Source organism: Astyanax mexicanus, chromosome 21, assembly GCF_023375975.1.
Source record: "Astyanax mexicanus isolate ESR-SI-001 chromosome 21, AstMex3_surface, whole genome shotgun sequence".
NCBI lineage: Eukaryota > Metazoa > Chordata > Actinopteri > Characiformes > Acestrorhamphidae > Astyanax > Astyanax mexicanus.
Genome location: NC_064428.1, coordinates 30,026,169 through 30,049,016, shown reverse-complemented (window position 1 = coordinate 30,049,016; position 22,848 = coordinate 30,026,169). Strand labels below are relative to the sequence as shown.

The 22,848-nt window shown below is 39.1% G+C and overlaps 1 protein-coding gene across 2 annotated transcripts in view; it reads right to left on the bottom strand.

The window, feature by feature from the left end:
• epha6 (eph receptor A6) overlaps positions 1-22,848 on the bottom strand; it is a 264,591-nt gene that overhangs the window by 93,055 nt on the left and 148,688 nt on the right. For both annotated transcript variants that reach the window (XM_049469664.1, XM_022674654.2), the window contains exons 4-5: positions 18,498-18,653; positions 13,836-14,171 (exon numbers count right to left, since the gene is read on the bottom strand). In XM_049469664.1, coding sequence (XP_049325621.1) covers positions 13,836-14,171; positions 18,498-18,653 — 492 coding nt within the window. The remainder of the gene's footprint in view (positions 1-13,835; positions 14,172-18,497; positions 18,654-22,848) is intronic.

Genomic DNA, 22,848 nt, shown 5'->3' with positions numbered 1-22,848 from the left:
AGATTCTAAATATGGACGCTACATATGGTTTCACCTTCATATACATAATATCTCCACCTGGAGATCTCCAATCGCTCCATGTTGCTCTCTCTCTCTCTCTCTCTCTCTCTCTGTAATGACGGTGTAGGTGTCAGCAGGTGGTAGATTGTGGGGTAGGTTGGGGGCTGTGTTACTGTGCTACTCTCTCTCTCAGCTGTGATTAGAGCTCACCAAGCACACACACACACACACACACACACACACCAGACACACACACACACACACACACACACAGCACAGCAATCACACCACCATCGTGACTGCCATCAATACTGATGAGCTGCTCTGTCACCGGCAAGAGCCGAATAACCACGCCGCCGGTGTTCAACACAACCTGGCCCCGTCACCACACCTGACATGTCATATATCACACTGATAATTAACAGAATACTTCATCCAGAAGTGCTAACGTCACTAACAATGAACGAAAGCCGCTGAGAGGTGAACCCATCCGTCCTGACTTTCACTTATTTCACTTCTTCTGCAGCTACTTACTTTTTTAAACCAAAAGAGAAGCCCCAGAAACCTAATATGACTAGATACAGGACCTGGATCTGATCTGGTCTGATATTGATGTCAACTAACATATCAGATATCAGTCAATCAATCCATCAATCAATCAACCTTTTTTTTTTTGACTCGGAAGTACATTGAGGGCAACCCTCATTTTCAATGTAGACGAGCATTTACAAATACAGGGATTGACATGATAAATAACTTAATTTAATCATTTTAAAATAACAGTAAATAAAATCTAAAAATAGATTAAAAAAAATTTAAATAGAGTTAGAATAAAAATAATAATAAAAATTATAATAAGACTTGGTTTAATTGATAAGAAATTAAGATCAAAAGAAGATAAGATAAAGACAACAACAGATTGTTAAAATTAAGCTAAAACTAACTTTTACATAATACAATAAAAATACAAATAAATAAATAAATAAAAATCAATAAAAAACAATAATAAATAAATAATAAAACAATAATAGTAATAATAATAAAAGAAAAAAGTTAAAAAGTAATAATATATATATTGAATAGTTTTCAAAATAATAATAATAATAATAATAATAATAATAATAATAAGAAAATAAATAAAAAGGAAATAAAAAACTAAGAGAAGAGAACTAAAATAAGAAATAAAAATTAGGAATAAATAAGATTAATTGAAACAGGTACTGGCTGTCTGAAAGTGGGTAGATATTAAATGTTTAAAATGTTTTTTTAGTGACATCAGTGAGCTGAGTTTTAGGGTTTCCTGTAGTGAATTCCAGCTCACTGGTGCTGCTGTGTAGCTAAAAGCTGATTTTCCCATTTCAGTAAAAACTTTTGGAGTCAGATATATGTATTCTGGCAAATGACTGGAGAGTGTCTTATCAAAAAAAATCAACCAGTGTGTTTCCCTTCATATCATTAAAGATGGCCAACCAACTTTTGAGTAGAGCTCGCAGTGATGAGTTCTGTACAAATGGACTGAGACTGATCCAGACTTTAACATAAGATTTATTGTTAATCCAGATTACAGTCTTTTAGTAAGCAAAAAGCATTGGATCTTTTGCCTAAAAAGTTGTTTGTTTGGAGATATTTTAGCGTTTAGAAATGCATATGACAAACAAAGCTACTTGTAATGTGAGTAAAGCCAGTGTGCCGATCAGTAAAAGTTATTCTATGTCAAACAGCCACAGAAATTAGCCAGTTTAACCAGTGTAGGCACCTGCAGAGGATTCACGTAAGGGTTCCAGAAGTTCACTCTTGTCATCCTGCGTGCTAGACTGTAAATGTGTAAGACAGATATGTTAGCTGATGATGATGACACCCAAGGAAAACATTTAACACTGAATCATTTACCCCCAGCACTCAACCACACACTGGTGAAAAACGGCAGTCCTATCACGCACAGCCTCTACCTATAGAACTGCAGAAATTGAGGAACTGAACTAGAACTGAGTGCAAAACCATATTTGGACATATAGTCTTACACCCACACTCACATACTAAGGCAAATTAGAGCAGGAGTCGGCAATTAAGTTTGGCTGTGAGCCAGATATTTTCCAAGCCATTAGGTGGTGGGCCACAAAATAAAATTCTGTTTTATAAAAAATGAAGTCTAATGGGATGTAGTGCTACAGACTAGTAGCTCTCCAGCCCAGAGGGTTGCTGAACCCAATTGCAGAACAGTTGATCTCAAAGCAGATAAACCCAAGAAAAAAGGAACAAATAAATAAATAGATAAACACACCGCTCCTCACGCGGGATTGAACCCGTGTCGTCAGGGTCGCGGTCCAATACACTACTGCTACCCCGGCAAGTGAATTGGGACACAGCCGGAAAAAAACGTCCTTATAATGAGATAGGACACACAAGAATGGGCAAAAAAACAAGAACGGGGAATATAAACAAAAGCTCACCAGAGAAGCATTTTAATATATATATATATATATATATATATATATATATATATATATATATATATATATATATATATATATTTATATATATATATATATATATATATATATATATATATATATATATATATATATATATATATATATATATATATATATACAGTGAGTCCAAGAAGTATTTGATCCCTTGCTGATTTTCTTCGTTGGCCCACTAATAAAGACATGATCATTCTATACTTTTAATGGTAGATGTATTCTTACATGGAGAGACAGAATATTAAAAAGAAAATCCAGAAAATAAATCTAAGGAATATATATTAATTGATTTGTATTTCATGGAGTGAAATAAGTATTTGATCCCTTAGTATTCATTAGCAGTTCTGGCTTTTACAGACCAGTTAGACACTCCCAATCAACTTGTTACCTGACCTGAAGCCACCTGTTCTCACTAATCACTTGTGTGAAAAACACCTGTCCACAGAATCAGACAGATCACACAGATTTCAAGTCTCCAACATGGGTAAAACCAAAGAGCTGTCACAGGACCTCAGAGTCAGAATTGTTGACCTTCACAAAGCTGGAATGGGCTACAAAAAGATTAGTAAGGTGTTGGATGTGAAAGTAACAACTATTGGTGCAATTATCAGAAAGTTTAAAGAGTATAACATGACAATCAACAGACCTCGGCCCGGTGCTCCAAAGAAGATTTCGCCTCGTGGGGTGGCAATGATGCTGAGAACGGTCAGAAATCGTCCTGCAACCACTCGGCAGGAGTTAGCAAATGACCTGAAGGCAGCTGGGACCACAGTTTGCAAGGAAACAATTGGCAACACTTTGCGCAACAATGGATTCACATCCTGCAGTGCCCGAAAGGTACCCCTGCTGAAGAGAGCACATGTGGAGGCGCGCCTCAAGTATGCCAATGATCATTTGAAAGATGAACCAAGTTATTGGGAGAAGGTTTTGTGGTCAGACGAGACCAAAATTGAACTTTTTGGCCTCAACTCCACCCGCCATGTGTGGAGGAAGAAAAATGCTGCCTATGACCCCAAGAACACTGTGCCCACCGTCAAGCATGGAGGTGGAAGCATAATGTTTTGGAGGTGTTTCTCTGCCAAGGGTACAGGGCTACTTCACCGCATCACTGGGAAGATGGATGGAGCCATGTACCGCACAATCCTGAGGGACAACCTCCTCCCCTCTGCCAGGGATCTGAAAATGGGCCGTGGTTGGGTCTTCCAACATGATAACGACCCTAAACATACAGCAAAGGCAACAAAGGATTGGCTCAAGAAAAATCACATTAAGGTCATGGAGTGGCCCAGCCAGTCGCCAGACCTCAATCCGATCGAAAATCTATGGAGGGAGCTGAAGGTCAGAGTTGCCAAGCGACAGCCCACTAACCTTCATGATTTAGAGAGGATCTGCAAAGAAGAGTGGGCCAAAATTCCCCCTGGTGTGTGTGCTAAACTTGTGGTTAACTACAACAAACGTCTCACCGCTGTGCTTGCAAACAAAGGCTTTGCCACTAAGTATTGAGTGTGTTTGGCAAGAGGGATCAAATACTTATTTTCCTCATTGAAATACAAATTAATTAAAATGTATTCTTTAAAATTATATTCTGGATTTTTGTCTTGATATTCTGTCTCTCCATGTTAGAATATATCTACCATTAAAAGTGCAGAAGGATAGTGTCTTTATTAGTGGGCAAACAAAGAAAATCAGCAAGGGATCAAATACTTCTTGGACTCACTGTATATATATATACATTTTAATTATCGTTCATTATAGTTCAAATAACCTCACAGGCCAGATGTTTCATGCTTGCGGGCCACATCTGCCGACCCCTGATTGAGAGTATCCAATTTACCTCTTCTCCATATTTATGGTCAGTGTGGGAAAACTAGAGACCCCGGAGACAAACCACATGAAGAGAAGGAAAGGAGAACATGGAAACTCCACCTAGGTAAGGACTTGAAGCAAAGACCCCAGCGCTGGGAGGCGAACGTTCTCTACACTTATCCAATGTGCTGATACTGGATTCACTAAAATGTCGTTTGTTTGGAGATATTTTACCCTGTTAAAGCTGAAAAGCAAGCTGTGGGGTGGAAATATGCTGCCATCATATATGATAATACAATAATATAATAATGCAATTACTGTCACGTCTGGTGCTGTAGGCACTTCCTGTCCTTCCACACTGGTCTCCAACGGAGGTTGTCAGCCCAACAACTACAATACCCAGAATGCACCACCCGCTGACAACACACACACTGCTGATCACGTGACACCTCACCTGCCCCGGCCTGTTAGCCCTGAGTATTAGCCACAGTATAAAAGTACTGCTCAGACGCCCTTCGGCGCCGCGTATTGCCTAGGTTTCGTCCGACATTACAAAGCGTTATTTTCTGTGATTATTTTCTGTGTATGACCTTGCTTTTGTTTTTTGACTACCGATTTTTGCCTTTGCCTTCGTTGTGGATTTTTTCGTGTATTACCCTGGACTGTTTATCGTTTATGTTTTTCGGATCATCTTTGATACTGCCTGCCTTGTGTATGACCATTGGACTGTTTATCGTTTCTGTTTTTGGGTTGCCTCTGATACTGCTTACTTCGTGTATGACCACTGGACTGCCTCACTATCCTGTTAAGCTCTCCGCTCCCAGGTATACCTTTACTGGTGTTTTGTTTATACTGCTAATCTCATTCTCTGTACCCTGTGGGTTTTTAATAAAATCCTTGACTGGTTCCGCGAGTGTCTGTATTCTGTGCCCCACCATGACAGAATACGCGGCCTCACGTGAACAGACAGCGATCTCTGACCAGTTAAAAACAGGGTTGATTAGCCAGGGACAACTTCTTGGTCAGCACCAACAAACCCTCGTTGGTGTGACTCACGCTGTTACAGAGCTAGCTAGCCAGCAAGCTAATCAGCAACAACAGCTGACTAGCATCCTCGAGCACCTACAGGGATTAGCTTCGGCTAACGCTAGCTCTACTGCTAACCCTAGCCCCATGGCTAACACCAGGCCTCATAACCCCAGCGCTTCTTCCTCCGGATTTTTTGTGTGCAAACCGGAGTTATATGACGGTGATCCGGTGAAGTGCAGCGGTTTTATTTTACAGTGCTCTGTTTACTTCAGTAACTCTCCAGTGACTACTGATCAAGCCAAGATAGGCTTTATTATCTCTCGTCTCTCCGGGAAAGCACTCGAGTGGGCCACTGCTGTATGGGATAGCATTTCGGTGGCTAGCTACACGGATTTTTTGGACACTTTCCGCTCTGTGTTTGATCACTCGCGTTACGGTCAATCTAATGGAGAGTTACTGCTCGCTCTGAAGCAAGGTCACAAGCCAGTCGCTACGTATGCTCTGGAGTTTCGGACACTAGCTGCTGGCAGTGGATGGAATGATGCAGCGCTTCTTTCAGTGTTTAAAAACGGACTCAACCCAGACATTTTAAGAGAGTTAGCTTGCCGAGATGAAGCACTCACTCTGGATCAACTCATTGCTCTCTCGATTCGCCTGGATCAGCTGCTATCTCGTCGTCCCAAGTCCAGCACCCACGTAGCTTCTGAACCCCATCCACACGTCTCTGCCAGCGGTTTCAGTGGTTCTACATCTGCTCCGGAGTCCACACCTGAACCCATGGACATCCAGAGGTCCAGACTGTCTGCTGCCGAACGCCAACGCCGCATTCGTCTCCATCTATGTCTCTACTGTGGAGAGAAGGGTCATCACAAAGCTGAGTGTGGTTTCCTGACCCGATCCATGAGGCCTCCTGCGACGGGAAAGCGTGTGGAAAGGGTTCCACGCGCCAACGTGGTACGTAACTTGACTCCTTGTCGTGATTCTAAGAATTTCCTTTTGCCTATGATTTTAAGTTCATCCACTGGTTCTTTTCCCGTTGCAGCACTCGTCGATTCCGGATCGGAGGGAAACTTCATAAGCCTGGAATTGGTGAAAGAACACAACATCCCCACGAAGGAGCTCCGTCGCCCCATCTCTATCCACGCCGTTGATGGGAAATCGGTGCGCTCCAGACCAGATTTAGAGTCCCACGTTCGTCATGTCCGCTCCGTACTTAAACGTTTGCTAGACAACAATTTGTATGCTAAAGCCGAGAAGTGTGAGTTCCATCTCCAACGGGTCACATTTCTCGGCTATGTCATTAGTCCCCAGGGCGTCCTCATGGACGACACTAAAGTTTCCGCAGTCACCAATTGGCCCGTTCCTCAGTCCATAAAGGACCTCCAACGTTTTTTGGGCTTCGCTAATTTCTATCGGAGGTTCATTCGCAATTTTAGCAGTATTGCCGCTCCGCTTACTGCATTGACTAAGGGGGCCACCAAGGTACTTAATTGGTCGCCTGCAGCTGAGGCTGCTTTTGCTAGGCTTAAGTCCGCGTTTGTTTCAGCCCCTATACTCGCTCATCCCAAACCCGATTTGCCCTTCGTGGTCGAGGTTGACGCTTCTGACTCTGGGGTGGGGGCCGTGTTATCACAGCGCAGTGGTTCTCCTCCTAAACTTCATCCCATAGCCTTCTTTTCTAGAAAGATGTCTCCTGCAGAACGCAATTATGGCATAGGGGATAGGGAACTGCTAGCTGTCAAACTAGCTCTCGAGGAGTGGCGTCACTGGTTGGAGGGGTCCGCTCATCCGTTTACTGTTCTCACGGATCATAAGAACCTGGAGTACTTACGCAATGCTAAACGCCTCAACCCCCGCCAAGCACGCTGGTCACTGTTTTTCTCCAGGTTTGATTTTTCTATTTCGTTCCGACCTGGTAACCGTAACACCAAGGCGGATGCGCTGTCACGAATCTTCTGCACTCCTGACAGCGCATCTCAGTCCTCTGAGTGTGAGCGTATTCTACCTCCAGACGTTAAAATAGCAGTTATTCACTGGGAGTTGGATGATCTTATTCAGCAGGCTGCTGAACGGTCACCTCCTCCTGAGGGTTGTCCACCTCAGAAAACTTTCGTTCCCTTACAATATCGTGATCGTCTCATTAGCTGGGCTCACTCTTCTCTCACGTCAGGCCATCCGGGTGTCACGCGCACCTTACAGTTAATTTCGGCTCGTTATTGGTGGGAAACCATGCGAGCTGACGTACACACTTTTGTAGTCTCTTGCTCGGTATGTGCTCAGTGCAAAACGCCTAAGACCCTTCCAGCCGGTAAGCTAGTTCCTCTACCCGTTCCAGAACGACCCTGGTCTCATATCGCGGTAGACTTTGTCACGGACTTACCTGAGTCCGAAGGGTACACTACTGTTCTCACGGTGGTAGACAGGTTTTCTAGGGGGGTTAAGTTTATTCCTTTCCCTGCTCTACCTACAGCTTTACAGACAGCTCAGGCCATCTACTCTCACATTTTTAGACACTTTGGTATCCCTGAAGATATCCTTTCGGATAGAGGCCCTCAGTTCACGTCTAGAGTATGGAAAGCCTTCTTTGAACATTTAGGGGTTCATGTGAGTCTTACCTCAGGGTTCCATCCCACTAGCAATGGGCAGTGTGAGCGTGTCAATCAGGAGCTTGGTAAATTCCTCAGACTTTACTGTCACAAACATCCCTCCGACTGGTCTCAATTTCTTATATGGGCAGAAATTGCACAAAACTCCCTCACTAACTCTACCTCTGGTCTCACTCCCTTCCAGTGCATTCTGGGGTTCCAACCTCCGTTAGCTCCGTGGACAGCCGTGGCTACTGAGGTTCCGGCAGTAGACGACTGGATGAAACGGAGTGAGCAGGTGTGGGAGGAAACTCATCAGCAGGTCTCGGATGCGTTACACCAGTACAAGGAGAGGTCTGACAGACACCGAGGCAGTACCCCCCAATACCAACCCGGGGATCGGGTTTGGTTGTCTACACGGGACTTGAGGTTTGAGGGAGAGTGCAGGAAGTTGGTACCTAAATACATCGGTCCCTTTAAGGTGTTGTCTCAGGTTAACGAGGTTACCTATAAGATTGAGCTGCCAGCTCAATACCGTGTACACAACTCATTCCATGTGTCTCTTCTCAAGCCTCTTGTCCCAGGTCCGCTCGCTGAGGGTACTCCAGATGACGTTCCGCCCGCGGCAGTGGAGGGGGAGGCCTCGTCTACGTATGCGGTGAGAGAGGTACTGGATTCTCGCAGGCGTGGTGGCGTACTCCAGTATCTGATCGACTGGGAGGGCTACGGCCCCGAGGAGCGTTGCTGGGTTGCTGCCGGCGACGTGCTGGACCCTGCTATACTGGCTGAGTTTCATGCCCGTTACCCGGGCAAGCCTGCTCCCAGACCCCGTGGGCGTCCCAAGCGCTCGCTTTCCTCGTCGGTTCCGGTGCGTCGGGGTTCCCGGTCTCTCAGCCCCCGCCTGTCCGGTACCTCTGTGGCGACTCCAGTTCCTCCCGCCGGTGCTCCCTGCTCGTCGGGTGGTCGTCGTCGTGGTCGTCCTCGTTCCCGTCCGACTCCTTCGGGGGAGGGTACTGTCACGTCTGGTGCTGTAGGCACTTCCTGTCCTTCCACACTGGTCTCCAACGGAGGTTGTCAGCCCAACAACTACAATACCCAGAATGCACCACCCGCTGACAACACACACACTGCTGATCACGTGACACCTCACCTGCCCCGGCCTGTTAGCCCTGAGTATTAGCCACAGTATAAAAGTACTGCTCAGACGCCCTTCGGCGCCGCGTATTGCCTAGGTTTCGTCCGACATTACAAAGCGTTATTTTCTGTGATTATTTTCTGTGTATGACCTTGCTTTTGTTTTTTGACTACCGATTTTTGCCTTTGCCTTCGTTGTGGATTTTTTCGTGTATTACCCTGGACTGTTTATCGTTTATGTTTTTCGGATCATCTTTGATACTGCCTGCCTTGTGTATGACCATTGGACTGTTTATCGTTTCTGTTTTTGGGTTGCCTCTGATACTGCTTACTTCGTGTATGACCACTGGACTGCCTCACTATCCTGTTAAGCTCTCCGCTCCCAGGTATACCTTTACTGGTGTTTTGTTTATACTGCTAATCTCATTCTCTGTACCCTGTGGGTTTTTAATAAAATCCTTGACTGGTTCCGCGAGTGTCTGTATTCTGTGCCCCACCATGACAATTACATTTTACTTTTAAATAGCAATGGATGGTAATAATGGTTGATATAATTATTATGGTTATGGAAACCATAATCAAACCATTATTATCATTACCAAATAATTATTTAGTAGTTTAATTCAGAGTTTTTGTTGATAAAATGATAAAATGATTGAGGTTGTGTCCATATGTTGTACAATAAATCAATAAATGGCCTATTTAAATAATATATTGTCCCAGAAATAATTATTTAATTTATTCAGTTTAATTAAGGGCTCTACTCAATAAGTAAAATAATTGGACTTGCGTCTATATATTGTCTGATAAATCGATAATATTATTATCATGACAGGCCTATTTAGATAATACATATATTTCCCCAAAATAATTCTATTATTTATTTCGTTTATTTCAGGGTTCTACTCAATAGGTAAAATGATTGAGTTTGTCCCCATATATTGTACAATAAACTGATAACATAGTTATTGTAATGTGCCTATTTAGATAATATATTCTCCCATAAATAATTATTTACTTTATTCAGTTTAATTCTGAAACCTACAAAGCAGGTTTTAGTTCTTTTCGATGAGTAAAATAATTGAGGTTGTGTCAATATATTGTATGATAAATTGATAATGTAATTATCGTGACAGGCCTATTCAGATAATATATTGTCCCAAAAATAATTATTGAGTATATTCATGTTAATTGTAAAACCTACGGAGCAGATTTTAGTTCTTTTTGATTAGTTAAATGATTGAAGTTGTGTCAATATATTGTATCATAAATCAAAAACATAGTTATTGTGACTTAATTATTCACTTCACTCAGTTTAATTCAGATTTTTTTCGATAAGTAAAATGATTTTCTGGGGCTATCCCTATGTATTATATGATATGAATATATGATTTTTTATATATATATTTTTTTATTTAGTTCCATCATTTACTTTTTTTTATAATTGTGGTTATTTTAGCCCTTATTTTATTTTATTTTATTTTATTTTTTTAACTGTGATTAAATTTTATTATTCTCCGTATTTATCTCTTTGTTTTTTTGCTCTACATTTTAGCCTGTTTGCATATCCCTTTATTTTTGAATTATTTTATTTTTTCTTAAATAAATCTTACATTGTTTGCTTGTTTTTATCATTTAAACTTAATTTTCAATCCCTGTAACTTTATGTAAGCTTGGCTACATTGAAAATGAGGGTTACCGTCACTGTATTTACCGAGTGGAAATAAAGGTTGATTGATTGATTGATTGATTAATTGATTGAAATCGATAATGTAATTATCATGACAAGCCTATATATCAGTACTGAAATTGGATCATAACTTTAAAAAAATCATCAAAAAAAGAGCAACCCATCTAAACTAAATATTGTATGACTTTATGAGAACAACAGTCAGTGGAGTCTGAAGAGCAAACCCAAATCAGCCAATAGAAAATGAGCACAGTAACTCATTTAAGAACAGGCCGGCGGTCCGCGGACCCCGAGTAAGAGAAGAGGCTGGAAAGTCCTACAAAGCAGGTTGGAGGTCAAGAGCTGGGCACTGGAGCCTACAGACTAATAGACCCAGGCAGGAGTCTGCTGACACGACCAGGAGCAGCGAGTGGAGGAGAAAAAGGAACACGTCGTCCTGAGCTACAGTAGTATATCTTTATTAGTGTAAAACTGAGTCCGGGCGAGGAGGAGCAGTAGCTCTTCCGATGACACGCTGAAAGAAAGACCCTTGTCTTGGAAATGGGTTTGCTCAGCACACTGAGAATAGCACTGGAGTGGACTGTTGTGCTATCATATTTCCCCCAGGAGCGCAGAGAGGTCCACAGTGGAACAGAGAAATCTCTCTTAAGAACGACTGTGGAGCACTGCACAATATTGCCTCGCCGACTCCAGGGCCCGCCGCCAAGTGGAGGAAGCATTTGCTGAAACAGTCGCACGCTTACATTCTGATATATGGAGATCTAATTCTGGAGTTGTACCTGTCAAACTGCTACAAATGAGATATCTAATATTACCAGGACAAGGTTTTCAGGGCTTTCTGTCTCATAATGAGCTTTACAACTTGAAAAGGTATGCATTATAGTATGCGAGTGCTCAAGGCTTATTTTAAGAATATCAGCTGTATATATATATATATATATCACTGTATATTTTACTTAAAACAGACTTTATTTGTTTAAGTTCAAAATAGTTGAGGGTTTACAGTGTAGAATAAAAAAAAGTGTAATATTAGTAAAAAAAAATATTGGCACAAAATTATGTTATAATCATAATAATAAAATAATAATCCGTTCAATTTTTATAGCACCTTTAAAAACACAAGGTCGCTTTACATTGTGAGGGGAAAAAAAGATGTTTAATTCGTTTCTGTATTTTTTATTATATGTTACATTAAAAAAAATAAAGTACTCCAGTAGGACTTGGGTACTCATCAGTAATACTTCTTAAAAAAATTAATGTTCCTAAGTGCCTAGCATTGGCTTTTGGGAATTTCACTCAGGATTGGTTAAATAATTTCCAAAATATTGAACACACAATGGATTTGGGTGCCTGTTATTTTTTTTTTAGTTTAAGAAATAAATAATTAAGAAATGACAAATATACAACTCTAAAAAAAAAGAGACCACTTTCTGAATCTGATTTTGCTATCAATATTTGGTGGAAATACCCTGTTTTTTAATCACAGTTTTAATGCATCTTGGCATCATGTTCTCCTCCACCAGTCTTACACACTGCTTTTGGATAACTTTATGCTACTCACTCCTGGTGCAAAAATTCAAGCAGTTCAGTTTGGTTTGATGGTTTGTGATCATCCATCTTCCGCTTGATTATATTCCAGAGGTTTTTAATTTGGTAAGTCAAATATATATATATATATATATATATATATATATATATATATATATATATATATATATATTTATATGAACATGCATCATTCTTTTTGCCTGTATACAAGAATTTGTTCTCTTATATACTGTATATTAAACTAAGCAGAAAACACCAACTAAGCATGGTGTTGGTAGCATCAAGCACTAAGCTGAAACTTAAAGCTGCACAAACTAAATGCCTTAACAGATTAACATTGATCCTTTGGAATGGTCTTCCTGAGACCTCCAGAACCACTAAAAACCTTCTGAACCTTCAACCCAATGGAGCATTCTAATTTCAAAGTCCATGGCAGTACAATATACAATTTTAACTCTACCAAATCTGCCAAAAAGATCCATCAAATATCCAACCAGCATCACCAATTTTGTATTCATGGATGGATGGTTGGTAGGTATGTAGGTAGATGGATTTGAAAGGTAGGTAGGGATGTAGGTAGGAAGGTACTTTCTTCATCCCAAAATAAATTAATCCATTCAGTGCTTTAATGCACAAATAAATGCAGTCAAAAGAGCCACAGCAAGAATAGATAGCAATAGTAAAGATCTCACGCTACAACAGTGCAAATACAACATATTTTTCGGACTGTAAGGCACACTTACAATCCTTTATTTTTCCCAAAACTCGACGGGTGCACCTCATAATTCGTTGCAGCTTATGTATGAAATCTACCAATCAGGTTGTAAGAAGCTTTAAAGCTGCTGGAGTTACTGTATAAGTGTGATTTTCCAGTGAAATTTCTCCAGCACTAAGGCTGGGTGCAGCAGCAATAGCATTAGCCGCTAACAGCAGTGCTAGCTCCTTCGCCGTTCAGAGGTGGTCTGCATGTTTATTGATTTACCACTAGCTGATAGCGCCCTAGCTTACCAGAACACTCAGGGTTCCTCAGCATAGCACTATTGGGCGGCATTTACTAGCACTAAGCGCTGCCGCTAATCATGTCTAGCTAGCTGGCTAACCACGCAACAATATTGGATATCTAAGCGCTTACTGTAAATTAATGGAAATGCTTTACTTACCCAAATAAACAGTTTTAAGAAGATAAATCTGTGTAGATTTACATCCAGCACTCATTTGACTTTGCTGAATTAAAAGAAAAACATGGCGACACCCTTGTTCCTTTCTATTGTCGCTTAAAATGCACCTTATAGACTATAAAATACAGTAATACAAATAAAATTTGTATTTCTTTCACTGTTCCAATTTTGTTTATTTGTAAAAAATAACACCTACTCTCCAGAAATTTGCTTCAGAATGTTTGTAAACCTCCATAATTCAGGACAAAACTTGGCGAGCCCTCATTATAATGTAGGCCACAACCAGCGAGTGGGATTACAAGCAATCAGCGGAAAGTAAACACGTCATTTACAACATTACCAACACAGCCGTCAGCAGCCATTAGCGCGCGGTACTCACCCGCCTGCTCCGTGCTGATGGTGATATTCGCCACCTGCCGCGCCGCCCGGCCCATCCCCGACACGCCGTTCAGAGCCTCGATCTGGAAGGTGTAGTTAGCGTTGGCCATGAAGTCCTGCACGGCCAGCGAGGGGCGGGTGAGGCCCACCGGCCGGGGGACGAAGCGCACGTCGCTGTCGCAGGGGTCGCACGGCTGCCCCGGACCACCGCAGCGCCGGCACACCACGTTATAGGTCATGTCCTTCCTCCCGCCTGTATCCGTGGGAGGATCCCACTCCAGCAAGAGGGTGGTCTCGTTGATGTTGTAGACCAGGTTACGAGGAGGCGAGGGTGGTCCTGTTGGAAACATTTAACCCTTAGATATAGTACTTATTATAATTATTTGACACAATAACATACATTTGAGTAAAATATGCAATTCATTAGATTTGTGTTATTATTCATTTCTAATATTGCTATTGTAAAGACTTTAAAAAGTCTAGATTTTTAACTTTTGAAGAAAAGGTTTGTGAACAAGTCTTTCTGTCTCATAATGATTGTGACAAATTAATGAATTATGCATTAATACACTCAAAAGTGCTCAAAGCTTATTTTAAGGATATCATCCAAACATGTTTTGCAATTTTTTAATATTAGATTTCAATGAAACACAACACCAACTGTTAAGCATGGTGGTGGTAGCATCAAGAACTGGAGCGTAAAACACTGCACCAACTGCTAAGCATGGTGGTGGTAGCATCAAGAACTGGAGCGTAAAACACTGCACCAACTGCTAAGCATGGTGGAGGTAGCATCAAGAACTGGAGCGCAAAACACTGCACCAACTGCTAAGCATGGTGGTGGTAGCAGATTTTTGTTTTTTGCCGTAATGTGTTTTTAACATTTTAACATGTGTAAACATTTCTGTTCTGAACTTTTCAAATCATATTTGTGTCAGTTAAATACAACATGAACGTGAATGGTCAGATCAGATTTCACATCTTTCTGCCTGTATGCATGCATTCAAAGCTACAGTCGTCATCAGTCAACCCCAGTGTTGTGCCGAATTTTGACTCCCTGCTAGAATCTGCTCTCCAAACCATCACTGATCATCAGTAAATTTTACATTTCATTTGTAAATCAAGGGAGCAGAGTCTGGAGGAAGAGTGGAGAGACACACAGTCCAAACTGCTTGAGGTCTACTGTGAAGTTTCCACCAATCAGTGATGGTTTGGAGAGACATGTCATCTGCTGGTGTTGATCCACTGTGTTTTATTATCAAGTGGAGATGCGGATTTCATTTTCCAGCAGGACTTGGCACACTGCCCACACTGCCAAAAGTACCAAATGGTCTCATATAATATTCTAATTTTCTGAAACACTGATTTTTGGATTTTAATCGTTTGTAAGCCATAATCGTAATCAACAATAAAAGAAATAAACGCTTAAAATAGATGAGTTTCACATTTTCAACTGAATTACTGAAATAAAGTACATTTTCAATGATATTCTATTTTTTGAGATGCACCTATAATATGTTCTATAGTATAACATGTTCTATAAATGCAAGATACACCACAGAGAACCAGAATGTATGTGTTCTAATGTCTTGAAATTCAAAGATCTGCACAGGAATGTTTGTCCACATCCCCTGAAGCATGTTCTTATTCATAGTACACTATATGGACTGATTCTGTCTCTCTATTTGTTCCTCTCCTTCTCTCTCTTTTATTTATATATATTAATCTCTTTTTTTTTCGATATGAATGTGTGAGTGTGAACTGTGGTGCAGACTCGTGCGCCGGTTCTGCAGCTCGAGAAATTCCGTCTGTTTATCACCTGCCTTCCAGTGTCGGCTCATAATGATAATGAGAATATGTCCTGGACATAATTATCATAGTTAATGATAATTGCGTGCGCTTGCGAATAACAAAGGAATGATTATTTCCTCTCCACGCTGATGCTAATGCCTGCTGCTGCAGATGCTGGCTGGCTGTTTTGGGCTTTTCTCAACATTTTTGAGTAAAAAGAGAAGAAAGAGAATAAGAAGATTTAAGAGAAGAACCTAAACTGAAACATAAAGAAGCGAGAAATATAATCACAATCTAGGTCTAACCAATAGAATTTAATGGCTAGTAACAGTACTGATATAAAGAATCGTAGAATCTGATAAGTAATGCCAGGCAATTTCATAAAATTAATCATTTAAAGATCTAAAACAGACTGCTTTGATCATCTTCTCTAGTGTTTAAAATACGGCTCTGTAAAAAAAAAAAAAAAAAAAATAGATCACTTAAAAATGATAAGTTTCTTTGATTTTGCCCATTTGAAGAGGAAGATGGATGATCACATGCCATCAAACCAAACTGAACTGCTTGAATTTTTGCAACAGGAGTAGCAAAAATTCAGTAGCATAAATTTATCCAAAAGCAGCGTGTAAGACTGGTGGAGGAGGAGAATATGCCAAGATGCATGACAATGATGACTTAAAACCAGGGTTATTACAACAAATATTAATTCCGGTACTCTTAAAACTTTATGAATATGAACTTGTTTTCTTTGCATTATTCAAGGTCTGAAAGCTCTGAATTTTTTTTTTTCGTTATTTCAGCCATTTCTCATTTGCACATAAATGCTCTAAATGACAACATTTTTATTTAGAATTTAGGAGGAATGTTGTCTGTAGTTTATAGAATAAAACAACAATGTTCATTTTACGCAAACATAAACCTATAAAGAGCAAAATCAGAGAAACTGATTAAAAAAAAAACTGAAGGGTTCTCTTAATTTTTTTCAGAGCTGTATATTTGTCACTTACTGATTTAACCAATCCTGGGTGAATTTCCCAAAATCTCCCAATGCTAAATAGTATTAGTATCAGTAAGTATTACTGATAAGTACCCAAGTCCTACTGGACTACTTTTATTTTCTGAATGTAACTTATAAAAAAAAAAAAACATTTTTTTCCTTTGCCCCGCACAATGTAAAGCAACATTTGGGTTTGTGAAAGGCGGTATAAAAATTAAAACTTATTATTATTTTATTATTATTATAACATATTTTTGTGCCAATACTTTCACTGATATTACATTATTTATTTTTTTCATTCTCCACTGTAAACCCTCAACTATTTTGAGCTTAAACAAAATAAATTCTGTTTTAAGTAAAATTTTATGTTTTAATCCACACCCGAGTGTGATTACTGTTTTTAACACTTTGAACCCTAGCCTGTTTTGGTTCCTCTTTTTTCATGTCTTATAACACAGTAATTATATCAGACAGTCACATGCCCTGATCTCTTTTACTCCAGAAGACATACGGCTGCTCAAAAATATAATTATTTAAAATGTAAAAGGAAGCAGAATTGTCATATTTTCCTGGAACTGATCATGTTTTGCTCAAAATTTACCAAGTGCCTTTTTTTTTGTTTGTTTTTTTTTTTTTACTTATTTTTGAATGTATAAACTTCAAATATATTCACACCTAAGATATATTTTTAAAAATGGTTGGAATAGAGTGTTTATGAGTTGAAAGCATAAGAATATTGATGATAATAGTTCATTACATGGCTTTTTAATTATTACTTTGATAAACTACATGGAGAGAGAGAGCATTTTTCTTGATAATAGATATTAAAAACGTGACACTCAGAGCAGCCTATACCTTTCAGTATTTTGAGTATCAGGACACACAAAGAAAACTATATATATACAAAAATGTAAACTTTTTAGTCTAAATAAATAAAAACTATATAAAGTAGTGCGCACACCATACCTAGCTTTAGTTTGAGTAAAGCAGGTAGTTTCACTTTTTTTCTGTGGACACTTTTGAGTCTTTATTTACTGATATTATTTGATTTGAAACATCATATAAATACGTTTGAAGCACTAAAGGTAAATAATATTGGTTGGGGAAGGAGATCTTGCTTTTTAGGTGTTCTTCTCAATGGGTTTCTTGTAGATGCTTTACTGCACTGGGATGTCAGTGCGGTAAAGCCCTTTCTAACCATATATGGATTATGTTTTTTTTGTGTGTGAAGGGATTCCTGAGTAATTAAGATGAGAACACAAGGTACGATTTTGGATGCAAAATCCGTCCGTAGGGTTCTAAGGGTTAAACATGCTCAATGGAACCTCATTAAGTGTACAAACCATTTTTTTTCTCCCCAATTTACACGGCCAATTACCCAACCCACTCATTAGGACTCCCCATATCACTAGAGATGCCCCAACACACCAGGAGGATGAAGACTAACACGTGCTTCCTCCGATACATGTGAAGCCAGCCACCGCTTCTTTTCGAGCTGCTGCTGATGCAGCATTGCCGAGCAGCTTCACAGCATGCTTGGAGGAAAGCGCAGCGGCTCGGTTCTGACACATCAGCTCACAGATGCCCTGTGCTGCGGACATCACCCTAGGAGTGATGTGGAGAGAGAGCGCCATCTACCCACCCAGAGGGAGCAGGGCCAATTTTGCTCACTCTGAGCGCCGGCAGCTTGATGGCAAAGCTGCATAAGTGGGGGTTGAAACCTGCGACCTCCCCCTCATAGTGGCAGCGCCTTAGACCGCTGGACCACTAGTCTATTTTAACCAAACCAAATAGTGCTGGTGTAAAAACACCCTCCACAAAGAAGCTCTCCAGACTGAAATAAAGAGAGAAAGAAAGATCTTTAAAAGAACTGACGTGTGCAGGCAGTGGTGGGCGGGTCTTTGCTGGCTCGGTAGAAGCCTTTCTCGCAGTGGCACAGGGCGGACGCCTCGGAGTGGCTGAAGCTGTGAGGGGGGCACTTGGAGCACTTGATGTTTCCAGCGAAGGCCTTGTAGAAGCCGGCTCTGCAGGCTGCAAACACACAGTGAACAAACACAGGGCAAGCGGTTAAGTGGACACGCTCCATTTACAAGTAGCAGAAAGTCTCTGTGCAGACGCAACGAGAAACCTTGAAGGTTGTTTAGGCAACTGCTTCTGAGACCTGAAATCAATGACTGTTTATCCAAACCACTGCTTTCCACCCAGGACCTTCAGTGACCTACAATTTATACCGTACCTAATGCACTGTACCTACACTGCTCCGATTAAATAAAGCTGTACAAACATCTCACACCTCTACACAATAAACATTATATCTGTTCATTCCTACAAGCATCAGTTCCACCAAGCATTTCTCAGCTCGTTTTAGTCAACAAGGTGTTAAGAAAGCTAAAGCTTGTGGAAATAAACTTATTTTTTTCTTTATGTATGTATGGTTTATGTATGTGTTGTTTAGCCTTATAAACACATCACCAGAGTAAACAGAACATGATAAGTGAGTTTAACAGTATCAAAGTTTCTACAAATGTGCATAAAAACCATTCCTGTATGATCTGCCCTTTCTTTAGAGGTGCAAATTAAAGCTAAAAACCTAAAAAAGTCATTTTTTAATGCATAAAAGTTTCTACACCTGCTCCATATGCTATTCCTTTATTTAACCGTTCTTTCTGTAGAGTGAAAATCAACTGCATTTTTTCTGAAGTAAAAATCAGCTGGCTTTTCTTTGGGAGTAAAAATCAACTGCATTTTCATTTGAAATGAACATTAACTCTATTTTCTTTGTAATTGAAAATCAACTGCATTTTTTCCGAAGTAAAAATCAACTGCCTTTTCTTTAGAAGTGACAATTAACTGCCTGTTCTAAAGAAAGTTGATTTACACTTCCAAAGAAAAGCCAGGTGATTTTGACTTATAAAAAAAGCCAGGTGATTTTGACTTCTGAAGAAAAGGCAGTTGATTTTGACTTCTAAAAAAAAGGCAGTTGATTTTGACTTAAAAAAAATGCAGTTGATTTTTACTTCTAAAAAAAATGCAGTTGATTTTCACTTCTAAAGAAAATGCAGTTGATTTTCACTTCCAAAGAAAAGGCAGTTGATTTTCACTTCCAACGAAAAGGCAGTTGATTTTTATTTCTAAAGAAAATGCAGTTGTTTTTCACTTCTAAAAAAAGCCAGTTGATTTTCACTTCTAAGGAAAATGCAGTTGATTTTGACTTCTAAAAAAGGCAGTTGATTTTGACTTCTAAAGAAAAGGCAGTTGATTTTCACTTTAAAAAAAGGCAGTTGATTTTGACTTCTAATGAAAATGCTGTTGATTTTGACTTCTAAAGAAAAGGCAGTTGATTTTCACTTTCAAAGAAAAGCCAGTTGATTTTTACTTATAAAAAAGCCAGTTGAATTTTACTTCTAAAAAAAGCCAGTTAATTTTTACTTCTAAAGAAAAGGCAGTTGATTTTGACTTCTAAAAAAAAAGTCAGTTGATTATAAATAAAGGAATAGCATATGGAGCAGGTGTAGAAACCTGTTTTTTTATGGTGGTTCATCTCTACTATAAACTAGTGTAGTGTATAATTTGAGACGATCACAATTTGAGTGCACAACAATGGTTATAATAATATGGTTATTACAAAAAGTAGCAACAAATCAGATGGAGACGCAGCTAGTGTATCTGCATAATTCAGCCGTAGACAAAATCAGCCACCGTTTATCATTAAGTCATGCTGACATGACAAGATACATAAATGCATCATCATGGTATACATATGGTGATCATGCTCATGATGATGCAGAGCTGCAGAAGAATAATAAAATAAATAAAAAGCCACTAGAAGTGGTATTCTTACTCTGTAAGCTGTGCACACGCTCACAGGTCAATTTTACGAGTTAAATTAAAATGTAATTGTAGTCCGTTGCTAATAGCGAATGAGGTTTTGCAGCATGTAAACAGTGTTTTGTTATTTTGTCCGGGTTGCTGTTGATGTGCGAAGAGGCTGTTACTCAGAAACGCCATATTAAACACCTGGAAATGTGTTTCAGCTGTTTAAACTCTAATAAGCACTCGGAGATATCAAACACAGCTTTTTATTTTACTTCCACAGCACACAGCCCGTCCGCTCCCTCATTACAGCACAGCCGCCCAAGGCACCAACGACAATCTGGCTCCAGACCAGAGTTACTCACAGCTAATCATTCTCAGAGAAAGCTGCAGCACAGACCAGTTTAAAACAAGCTAATATAAAACACTCCAGCCTATACACCACACCAGACATGCAGTTCTCTGCCAGTTCATTTGCATACTCAGCAAACAACCCCCCCAAAACCTCCCCAGCTCTATTCATTTTCATTAGAGCCGTAATTGTCCAGGTGATGTTCAAAGTCAGATTACTTAAGGTTTGTTCCATTAAGGTTATTTTGAAGTAAACATTTTCCTTTGCCTTTTTAAAAGAACTTTAATTACTGCAAACTACTGATGACCACCAAGGAGAAACGTCTGGAACATTTAGATTTCCTCTTTGAAGAAGAAAAGGGCAGAAAATAAAGCAAATATGTAACTTTTTCAGCCAACAATAACACTTTATTTACAAAACTGACCTCAAATTAGACAAAAGTATCATTTTTATTTCTGAAAAACAGAGTTTCAGTAGATTTTCAGTTCCAAAGAAAGCAATTTGTATCCACGTTTAAACAGAAAACAGTGGAGTTTCACTTCAAGAAGAAAAGAGAGCAAAGTTTCACTTAAAAATAAATGCAGTTGATTTTCACTTTTAAAGAAAGAAACATTAGATTTCTACTTCCAAAGTAGTAAAAGTTAACTGGCTCTTTCTTTAGAAGTGAAAATGAACTGCATTTTCTTTAGAAGTAAAAAAAAATCAGCTGCCTTTTCTTCGGAAGTGAAAATAAACTGCACTTTCTTTAGAAGTGAAAATCAACTGGCTTTTGTTTAGAAGTGAAAATTAACTGCCTTTTCTTTAGAAGTGAATATCAACTGCCTTTTCTTTAGAAGTGAAAATACACTGCATTTTCTTTAGAAGTAAAAATCAACTGCATTTTTCTTTGAAAGTGAAAATCAACTGCATTTTCTTTAGAAGTGAAAATAAACTTTCTTTTCTTTAGAAGTGAAAATCAACTTTCTTTTCTTTAGAAGTAAAAAAAATCAGCTGCCTTTTCTTTAGAAGTAAAAATTAACTGCCTTTTCTTTAGAAGTGAAAATCAACTGGCTTTTGTTTAGAAGTAAAAATCAACTGCCTTTTCTTTAAAAGCAAATATCAACTGCCTTTTCTGTGGAAGTAAAAATCAACTGCCTTTTCTTTGGAAGTGAAAATAAACTGCCTTTTCTTTGGAAGTGAAAATCTACTGCCTTTTCTTTGGAAGTGAAAATAAACTGCCTTTTCTTTAGAAGTAAAAATCAACTGCCTTTTCTTTAGAAGTAAAAATCAACTGCCTTTTCTTTAGAAGTGAAAATAAACTTCCTTTTCTTTGGAAGTGAAAATAAACTGCCTTTTCTTTAGAAGTAAACATCAACTGCCTTTTCTTTGCAAGTGAAAATGAACTGCCTTTTCTTTAAAAGTAAACATCAACTGCCTTTTCTTTAAAAGTAAAAATCAACTGCCTTTTCTTTAGAAGTAAAAATCGACTGCCTTTTCTTTAGAAGTAAAAATCAATTACCTTTTCTTTAGAAGTAAAAATCAACTGCCTTTTCTATGCAAGTGAAAATAAACTGCCTTTAAAATAAACACACCATAGGACCACCACTGACCCAACTTTCTAACTTTTTCTAACTTTCTATTTTTCAGCACAGCCGTGACATCAATAAAAAAGCAGAATATCGTTGCTGTCCTGTTAAACCATGTATCTCCAAAAACAGCAACTTTACAGGAGAGAGATAAAACCTTCTTAACTTTCAGTGGAAGTTAAAATAAAATAGTTTTATTTAGGTAATTTTGGAGAGTTTCTATTGGTTTATTTATGAAGAAAAATGAAGTAATAAACTAAAAAACACTAAAAAAGGAGAGGTTTTCCACTGGACAGAGAAAATGTACCCGGGTCCAGAAGTAAAACTAGTATGGAAATGCCCCTAAAAAATAATGCTTGTAATAAATACAGTTTATTAAATATATTGATAAATATAAGCTATTTTTTACATTTTTAATTTTTTAAAAATACTTTGAGTTGAAGTCATTTGTAATGCATGAGTTTATTTGATGAAGCACCCCGGCAGTGGCTGTATG